Source organism: Nanorana parkeri, unplaced genomic scaffold (genome assembly GCF_000935625.1).
Source record: "Nanorana parkeri isolate BGI_ZX_2015 unplaced genomic scaffold, ASM93562v1 scaffold31, whole genome shotgun sequence".
NCBI lineage: Eukaryota > Metazoa > Chordata > Amphibia > Anura > Dicroglossidae > Nanorana > Nanorana parkeri.
In genome coordinates, this window is record NW_017306299.1 from 3,245,524 (window position 1) to 3,255,920 (window position 10,397).

The 10,397-nt window shown below is 44.5% G+C and overlaps 1 protein-coding gene across 1 annotated transcript in view; it reads right to left on the reverse strand.

Annotated features, from left to right (window-relative positions):
- Positions 1-10,397, reverse strand: part of FAM179A (family with sequence similarity 179 member A) — a 31,360-nt gene that overhangs the window by 3,193 nt on the left and 17,770 nt on the right. Inside the window, exons 11-17 of the mRNA XM_018568116.1 lie at positions 10,190-10,295; positions 8,218-8,453; positions 7,609-7,767; positions 6,169-6,286; positions 5,982-6,088; positions 3,199-3,409; positions 496-712 (exon numbers count right to left, since the gene is read on the reverse strand). Of these exons, the coding sequence (XP_018423618.1) occupies positions 496-712; positions 3,199-3,409; positions 5,982-6,088; positions 6,169-6,286; positions 7,609-7,767; positions 8,218-8,453; positions 10,190-10,295 (1,154 nt within the window). The remainder of the gene's footprint in view (positions 1-495; positions 713-3,198; positions 3,410-5,981; positions 6,089-6,168; positions 6,287-7,608; positions 7,768-8,217; positions 8,454-10,189; positions 10,296-10,397) is intronic.

Consider the following 10,397-nt stretch of genomic DNA (forward strand, 5'->3'; position numbering starts at 1 on the left):
AACACTAATATTATGTATATGTATATTTATATACTGTGTGTATGTGTGTGTATATATATATATATATATACACACACATACACACAGTATATAAATATACATATACATAATATTAGTGATCATTGATACACATGCATAGCATCAGCACAGAGGCACTGGTACAGAGGGTACAGGCAGCATGGGAGGGCTGTCTGTACCTCCCTATTGGTGAGCCTGTATGCCGTCCCCCAAAAAATGTGTGTTTAATCTCCCTTCACCACATTATGCTCTCTGACAGCAGAATAAGGGTTGTTGTGTCATACACCAAAATGAAGGAAATAGGAAAACAGCCCAGGCTAGTCATATAAAAAAATTGTAAAAAAAAACAAAAACGTATAAAGAATAAGAAGGAATATTTGTACAGCTCGCAGACTATAAAAATGAGGCAAACCGGCATGGATGTGGACAGCTGTCTCTGGAACCAAGAGCGCCTATTACAGTTGGCCATGAACTTACCTATATTTGACATGAGCGTGTCTAGGACAGTCACTGCGGACGTGTAGATACCAGTGTGCTTGGAGTTAAGGTTGTCTGTGATGACGGTCACCATAGGGACTAACGAATGGTGCAGACTGTCCTTCAGAATGGGGATCATGACCACCGCGGACTCCAGTGCGTACTGATTGACCTTCTTGTTGGCGTCCTGCATCCTCGGGTTAAAGGCATCAAATATCTGTGATTATAATTTTTTTTAAAACAATCAACGTCTGGTTGTTGTGGAAGATTCTATATAACACGAAACTGTTTGATACACATTATGACATTTATTTACTAAACATCTATTTCCACAGCAAATACTTTACATACTTAGGGGTCTATTAATAAACAAGGGTGAAGGGCCCTGCGAATATCTCTGAATTTTCATTTTGTGCGACTAATGACAAATACGAATGTTCTTAATGCATTTTCTTTTCAGATCGAATGTATGTTGATGTAATACAGCATTATAGCCACTAGATGGCGCTGAAGAGCTTTTTTGTTTTTCTTTTCCACTATTTGCTTATCCTGGTGTAGCGCCAGGATGTCGCTATCAAATTTAGTGTATATCTGGACTGTAATCAGTCTAGGTGCTGTTTATTCTGAGTTCTGCATTCTACAGGTGTCCCTGAGTTTGCTGGATTGATTGCTCCTCCTGTTGCTGAGTTGGGGACTCAGCATACAGTGAGGGAGGATCCATCCTCAGACTGTGACGGTGCACCTGACTCTGACCAATCCCTGAGCAGGATGACTCAGGGGTATGGCTGAAGGCAGGTGATAAAAGGTTTGGTAACACTTGGCAGAGCTCTCTCCGCCCTAGGGGCCTGCAAGGGAGGAGGCCTGTGTGATGCAAGTGACTGGCCTGGGTCTCAGCACATGGAAGGTGCTGGGGGCCTAGAGGCCTAGGATACTACAGATGCTTTGCTTGGGCCTCAGCACGTGGCAGGTGTTGGGGGCCTAGAGGCCTTGGACACTACAGATGCTTTGCTTGGGCCTCAGCACGTGGCAGGTGTTGGGGGCCTAGAGGCCTTGGACACTACAGATGCTTTGCTTGGGCCTCAGCACGTGGCAGGTGTTGGGGGCCTAGAAGCAGAAGATACTACAGGATATCTGGTATCCACCTCAGCAAGTGGCAGATGCTGGGGGCTCAGAGACTTCAGATGCAGCTGAAAGAAACCCTGATGAAAGCTGGGCTGGAGGTGGAGTCTACTTATGGAGGAGTGTCGTAGAGGAGCTGGTGAGAGCTACCGCCTGGAACCCTGTAAGAGATCCCTCACCCTATTCCCAGGTGCTTGCTAGAGAAGAAGCCAGTTGTTGCTTTATGAGTCCAGAGATAGTCCCCTCTCTCAAGGTCCTGGACTATCCTGGCTGTCCGCTGTACTATTTCTATTACTGGTCGCTCTTAAAAGACCATAGTGCTAATAATTCTAGCCGTTGCTACGGGAGAATGCAGAGTTCTCTGAATGAATACCCGGGTATCCTACAGTCCCACATCCTCTCTCCAGTTTGATCCTGCAAATAAATACTGAAAAGACCCTGTGACTTCAGCCTGTTCTGTTCCGGAGTGTTGGTGTTGCTAGATCTGAGGAAGGGGCCGGTGGCTGGCAAAACAGGTAGGAGAGCCCTAGTTCATTCAGCGGCTCCTTCGGGGGTAAGCCCTACACTGGAGTTTAGCTTGAACCCTGAAGAAATAAGAGAAGGACCTCACTGGTCATTTGCTACAACAGACTCTGAAACAAACTCATTGGTAAATTAATTACATAGTTACATATAGTTACATAGTATTTGAGGTTGAATAAAGACATTAGTCCATCAAGTCCAACCTATTAGGATCTCATTCTAGGAGTACCTGTACCCCTGTATATTACGGTCCCTTAAGAAATCGTCCAAAAGTTTCTTGAACAATTCCACATTCTTTGCTGAAATCACTGTCTGTGGCAGTGAGTTCCAGACCCTAACTGATCTTACTGTGAAGAACCCCCTTCGCCCCTTGTGCTGGATTTTTTTTTTCCACCAATTTTAGGTGATGGCCTCTAGTTTTTGTAATGGAGTTAATTTTAAACAGTTTATCGCTAATGTTGCTACCACCATTAAACATTTTGTACATGGAGATCATATCCCCCCTTAATCTCCTCACCTCTAATGTGAACATGTTTAAATTTAGTAGCCTTGTCTCGTAGCTCTGGTCCTCCATACCCCTAATTAGTTTGGTTGCCCTCCGCTGGACTTATTCCAACCCAAGGACATCTTTTCTTAGTCCTGGTGACCAGAACTGGACCGCGTACCCTAGATGAGGTCGAACCAATGATCTATAAAGTGGCAAAATTATAGACTTGTCCCTGCAATACATTCCCTTCTTAATACAGGACAAGACCCTGCTAGCTTTGTTTACAGCAGCCTGGCACTGCAAACTACCTTTCAGTTTGTGGTCTACAATGACCCCCAAATCCTTCTCCATTTCTGACTTCCCCAGCGGCATACCCATAATTGTATAACCCATTTGTTTATTTTTAATTCCAAAGTGCATTACTTTGCATTTATCGACATTAAACCTCATCTGCCACATTAATGCCCACTAAATTACTAACTTTAACACCACAGCAACGTTTCTACGTCTATGTTTTTTAATCTCAATGGCCGATAATGTGCACAATTAGGATTTGTTTTCAGCTGTCCACTCACTGGAGTGATGTTGGAGGTGACAAACTTCACGTTGTTCTTGCAGTGCTCCAGAAGAAGCGTCACACCGTCCATCTTGTTCTGATACTCCTTGGCGGTGAGTAGTTTGTTGAGCTCTTTCAGTTGTTCCGTCACCTCCGCTGCGCGGACAGGCTGCCTCCGCGGGACCGGGGATTCTTGAGGTTCTGGTTCTCTTTCTGCAGGTCGGCTAATGCTACAGAAGAAATGTATGAATTAGTCCGGTATCTCCTCAACTCTTCCTCGGGATCCACATACAGGGCATGCAGTCATATGTCATAGATCTCAATGATGGGAGCTGGCACAGGTACAGCACGCCTCTCACTTCCTACCAATGTACTTACAGCAAATTTTTCTGGGATCTCCCGTTTAGAGGTGAGGAGCTCATTTGCCCAGATCCCTCATAGCCACTGCAACTGATACAGAATTGTTATCAGGGTGTATATAGAGATATGTAGATTGGAATCTATACAAAACTTTTGTTAGGATGAGAATTCTTCTTGAAACATTTAAAATGTGGCCTCTCCTTCCCACTGTCACTTCTTCCTCACCTTCCCAATGTAATAATACTGAGGGGTCCTGTGATCCCAATCTCGATAGATTGCTCAGAGCCAATCAGGAGTCATTAAAGTTCTTTGGGAATTATTGTAATGTTCTAAAATGGTCAACAAAAATTAATGTAAAATGGCAGCCTGGAGGCGTTCTGTACACAATTGGTGTGCAGAATGCCCCCAGGAATGTCATTTTCTGCTTCTGTGATTGGCTGGCAGTTTTTCCCTGAAGTCTGCACTAAGCTAAAAGTAAAAATTTAGGTATTCCCTGCAATAGGAATTTTATTTTGGGTGAGATACTATCTAAGGGTTAATTACTACTAAAGGGTGCAGGCACCGCAACTTTCCTCATTACAACACAGGAAGTCCACCAGCTGTATATAAAGAACCTGATCCCCTCATTCAGAATTCAGACTCTCCCATTCAAGAACTAGACCCTCCCATGCAAGAACTAGACCCTCCCATGCAAGAACTAGACACTCCCATTCCAGAACTAGAACCTCCTATTGAAGAATTAGACCCTCCCATTCAAGAATTAGACCCTCCCATTCAAGAATTAGAACCTCCCATTCAAGAATTAGACCCTCCTATTCAAGAATTAGAATCTGCCTTTCAAGAATTAGAACCTCCCATTCAAGAATTAGAACCTCCCATTCAAGAATTAGAACCTCCTATCCAAGAATTAGACCCTCCTATTCAAGAATTAGAAGCTGCCTTTCAAGAATTAGAACCTCCCATTCAAGAATTAGAACCTCCCATTCAAGAATTAGACCCTCCTATTCAAGAATTAGAATCTGCCTTTCAAGAATTAGAACCTCCCATTCAAGAATTAGAACCTCCCATTCAAGAATTAGAACCTCCTATCCAAGAATTAGACCCTCCTATTCAAGAATTAGAAGCTGCCTTTCAAGAATTAGAACCTCCCATTCAAGAATTAGAACCTCCCATTCAAGAATTAGAACCTCCTATCCAAGAATTAGACTCTCCTATTCAAGAATTAGAATCTACCTTTCAAGAATTAGAACCTCCCATTCAAGAATTAGAACCTCCCATTCAAGAATTAGACCCTCCCATTCAAGAACTAGACCCTCCCATTCAAGAACTAGAACCTCCTATTCAAGAATTAGACCTTCCCATTCAAGAATTAGACTCTCCCATTCAAGAATTAGACCCTCTCATTCAAGAATTAGACCCTCCCATTCAAGAATTAGAACCTCGCATTCAAGAATTAAAACCTCCCATTCAAGAATTAGACCCTGCCATTCCAGAATTAGACCCTCCCATTCAAGAATTAGAACCTCCCATTCAAGAATTAAAACCTCCCATTCAAAAATTAGACCCTCCCATTCCGGAATTAAATCCTCCCATTCAAGAATAAGACCCTCCCATTCAAGAATTAGAACCTCCTATTCAAGAATTAGAACCTCCCATTCAAGAATTAGAACCTTCCATTCAAGAATTAGAATCTCTTAATCAAGAATTAGAATCTCCCATTCAAGAATGAGACCCTCCCATTCAAGAATTAGACCCTCCCATTCAAGAATTAGACCCTCCTATTCAAGAATTAGACCCTCCCATTCAAGAATTAGACCCTCCCATTCAGGGATCAGTTTGGAAAGGAGATGCTGGAACAAACCACTAATTCTTAAGAAGAGAAACAGTTCGAAATCTGCAACAAAGTTTCTTCAAATCCTCACAATGTCATTGATCACTCAGAGGAGAGTACTGGAGTGACTCTTTATAAGCTGCTCATACACTTAGTAGATTTTTGTACAAAATTTCATAGAAAAAAATCTATCTATGACATTAGGACATTGGATGAAGCCATCAGAGGATGGCAATGTGTCGATTGAAATTTCGCTTGATTTTAATATTTGTTTTTGGAATAAATGGAGTTTCCCCAAACAATAACTTAAAATTGTAAAAAATTAAAAGTAAAAAAATTAAAACAATAATAAAGAAAAAATGGTAAACATTTTTTAAACCCTGCCGCCCCCGCCATCTGGTTGCCATTCTCCTTTGGGGGAGGGGGGACTGGCCGGGAGGGGGGCGCATTGAGGAACCCAGGCTTGGGGCAGCAGAGAGTGTAAATCCGGCTAATTGCCCCCCTGTGTTGTCACACTGCTATATGCACTTCCAGTGGAGACTATCAGCACCCATGGCCGACGTGCAATGTCATCCAGTTAGGGGTTAGGTCTACTTTAACTGTTACCATACCTTTGCTCTGTTTGTTGAACGTCCTGGGCAGTCACTACGGCGCTATTCTTCTGTAGAGGACGCTGGCTCCTAGCAGATGGGACCTCTGAGACGCTGTCACTTAGCTCCTGGAACAATTAACATAGGATGTAGTATAATGTTTGTACAAAGTTAGGGAATAGAATGGACTTTTCACCAGCTCACGTACTTTCTGCTTCACAGTGGCGATGAGGTCTCGGAGGTCATGTGATGGGATCAAACGTTCCATCTGCACTTCAAACTTGGGATGAGTCATGATCAGACTGAACATGCGACGTCCATAAAACCTGCAATAAGGGGTATTATCGTAATGCAATGTGTGCATCACAGGCAGGACTGTATGGGGGGGGGACTCAAAGTTCATTGTTGGGCTCCAGTGCACTTTAGTATCTAAACCCTAATATGTTGTTCCAGATGTTCCTGTAATATCAAAAAGTTTAATAATTTAATGTACATGTCCTGCTTTTTATTAAATGCAAGGTGTACCCACAGACAACTCAGGGTCTATTTATAAACAATTTGCATCTATGAATGTTCATTTTGAACCAATAATGGCAAAAATGAACGTTCTTAATATTTTTTTTTCAGGTTGAATCTATGGTGATGTAATACTGCTTTATGGCCACTAGAGGGAGCTGAGAAGCATAAATAATGAATACTTTTTTCCTATGCTTCTCCGCTCCCTCTAGTGGCCACAATACAGTATTACATCACTATATATTCAACCTGAAAAAAATATTGAGAACCATCGTTTTTTGCCATTATTCACACAAAGGGTCCTTCAAATAGATTGATTATAAACAGACCCCTTCATGTCCTAGTGTTGTCACCCTTTCCTGCATGCTCCTAATTTGGACTGCACTGGCACATTCTGCCTTAGTCATCACAGTTAGAGCTGAACTCCAGACAAACAGCTAAATCAACTAAATGCATGTAAGGGGACAGTTTTTACCAGCCGAAGGATTTCTAGTGTTGTCCATTCAGTGCTGAGATTTACACAGCTCAGCCACACAGCACAGCCCTGTCTGGCAGGGCAGTAGACCTGATGTTTCTCTGCCGTAGTTAAGTAACACTTGCATGCAGGTCTCCTTCCCACTCCCAATCTCTGACTGTACAGTAAAAGAAGAGGCAGTAGCCTGATAAGCTCATCTGTCATTCTGCTCTTTCCCCCTAACAGCATTCCTGTATAACACCTGAGCACTGCAACACAACTGGCTGGCTGGTTGTGCTGCTTCTCACTCTTCAGTCTGAGCTCTGCTGTACAGGGGATTGAAGGAGACTGAGACCAAGTCGAATTCAGGTACTTACATTGCTTCATCCCCCCACCACAACCCCTTCTTCATTTTAAAAGCTTTAAAAATAAGCTTTTAAAATGAAGATTTGACAAAGAAAAAGGTTAAAAAAAAGAATCACCTCGGTCCCAGCTTCCGGGAGGTGCTGGTGACGTCACCATGTCTTACTGCTGTCTCCTTGCATAGCTAGATACTCAAAATCCTTAGAGAATGCATCTCAGCCTATTGCAGGAGTACAGAGAGAGGCCAGGAGGCAGAGGGGTGGTGATGTCACCCGTGCCTCCTGGAAGCCGGGAATGAGGGGAGTAAAAAGTTACCTGGTGTCTTGCTGTACATCTTGGACCAGTTTGACGATGGTGCGGAGGAAGGTGTCCATGCTTTCTCTGGATCCACACAGAAGTTTATCTGACCCCAGAAGCTCCACTACCCTAAGCAGATGCTTTGCCGTGCATTTCCTCACCGAGCTGTTCCGATGGCTGTAATGGAGGATGGCAAAAACTACAACCTCAGAATGGACCAAAATGGTTATAACATCACAATCTTAATGGACTCTTTAAACTGGTATTTTACTGTTTGGTAAAGGCTGGAGAGGTAAACACCCCCTGACAGTCTCTTCAAACCCTAAAGAATTCTAGTTATGAGATTTCTGGTCTGTATACTTGCTCTGCCCATTATGAGGGGTTTCCAGCATCCCTGCCTTGAGGTCCTGGGTTTGCATACCTGCTGTGCCCATTATAAGGGGTTCATACCTTCCCTGCACTGTATTCATAGGTCTGTACATCTGCTCTGCCCATTAAAAAGTGTTACCACCATCTCTGTGCTGAGTTCCCGGGTCCGTACACCTGCTGTGCCCATTATGAGGAGCTCCCACCACCCTGTGCTGAGTTCCCAGGCTACTCACAAATTACAGTTGATCTAATACACACCTCACACCTCCAGCAATCAGTGCCGAGAGCGTCTTAGAGGGGCTCACATTTTCCACCATCAGTCCAAGAGATTTGTCGGCTTCCTCTCTGATGAAATCGTTGGAGTCTCCGATCTTGTTCAGCAAAACCCGGGTGATTTCATCCACTTCCTGGTCCATGTTTCTGCGGAGATACTTGAACAGGTCGCTGATGGTCTTGATGGCGTGACGGGAGACCTTAGAGCGCAGATTGCTGACCTGACAGTGAGGACAACACATTGATCAGCAACCCCGATGCCAATTAAAAATGAATGTAAAAAACCTTCAACAGAAGAGCATCCGCCCAGCTGCGTGAGTGACAGCTGGCTCTCCCTATCTAGAGGCAGAGCCAGCTGTACCCGCCCCTCCCCCGTCCGTTCCACAAGTCAGCGCTGGTGGATCGGAGCGGGGAGGGGGGAATCCAGCCCCTCCCCTGTCACGGCAGAGAGCCGTGACAGGATCGAGAGGTGAGCGAACGCCGTTATGTGTTCGCTCACCTCCCGATCTACTGAGCCGACCTGTGACAGTCTCATTGTCACAGGTCGGCTAGAACTATGAGGTGAGTGAAAAGCACTCACCTCATAGTTCTCCTTTAACGTTCTTCAGACCTTGGAGAGCAATGGCCTGCAGTAGAAACTTCACATCTGGTACTTTTCAGTGTCAGACGTCACGATGCAGCCACCACCTATAAGTGCTGGTAAGCTGCAGCATGTTACATTTTTCTTCTTGGGTTTAGAGATACTTTAATGCTCATCCTTAGCTAAAAAGGTTTACACATTGCAGCTTTTCTTGTTACAAAACTAAGATTGTTCAGGTGGTGATAATGAAGGCCAAACCGTTCAGATATCAGTTTGAGAAAGGATATAGTAAAGCAAACAGAAATACTTTCAGAAACAAGTACAGGGTATACCGTAGGTCTTGCTAAAATCCTTATTATAATGTGTTTAAAGTTTTGGATGGAGTATGGAAGGGTTAGAAGCCTTATCGTGTTTTTACTGTTGTCTGTACGCTGTTGAGGATATTTCCGTTTCCTTCTTGCTCTGGAGAAACTAGAGGAAGCAGAACTCTGCAAAAATGTCTCCAAAATGTCTTCTGGAACAGGTGTCCCCTTTGGAAGAATCCCCTCTATTCCTGTTTATGGTTGCCACCTGTCCAGGATTCACCCGGACAGTTCGGGTTTGGAATGCTGTGTCTGGGTTTCAGGGCCAGCCAAAATTAAGATAGGGGCTACTGTACCCAGTGGCCTCACAAGAGGGGTGTGGCCCGCACCCGCGTGCCACCATTGGAGGGGTGACACCAATATGACTGACAGTCATTTTGGTGTCACCCCTTATGAAATATCGGGCACTCGGTCACGGACCGAGAGCCCGACAGTGTCAGGAGAGAGGAGGGGACCTGGCAGCTTATCCCAGCGGGTGAACGTCCCCTCCTCTCTCTGCCGGCGTCCATCACCAAGATGGCTGCCAGGAGGTGTCAAAAAGACTACTGCGCATGCGCGATGACATCACGGCGGGGGTTTCACCCGGTCTCCGCCCCCAGGTGACACCCACCCTCGGGTCGCCACTGACTGTACCCCCACTGAAAATAGTCTCAACTGTGATATTTACATATGAATGGGCGGAGCTATTTACATATGAATGGGCAGAGCTATTTACATATGAATAAGCCACCACTCATTCTCCCCAAAAAATGTCCGTGCGTTGCTTGAATGTTCGGGTTTCGCTTGAAGAAAAGGTGGCAACCCTATTCCTGTTGCGGTGACAACTGTTAAACCTTTGATCCCTGGGTCAAATAGAGAGGTTGACTCTCCCCAGCTGGGACCCAGAGTGCAAAAAAAATAAAAACAGACGGTCTAATCCTTGCCCCAATCTATCCAAACCGACATCAAAGTGTGAGCTTTAAATATATTTTAAAATCTGTCTGCTCATTGGTCAGATGGGACAAGGGCAACTTACCTCTCTGGTAACAGCAAAACAGATATCGTGGATTCTGGAGCTGAGAACCTCGGGATGCCAGGACGCCAGGCACCGCACACTGAGAAGACCCTTCTCCTTCTGCTCCCTGTAAATTCACAACCACAGATTATCAGGCCCCATAGTAACATTTTAAAGGGAACCCCCAGCAACCTCCCTACTGTCAATGATATTAAAGTCAGGTAGCAGG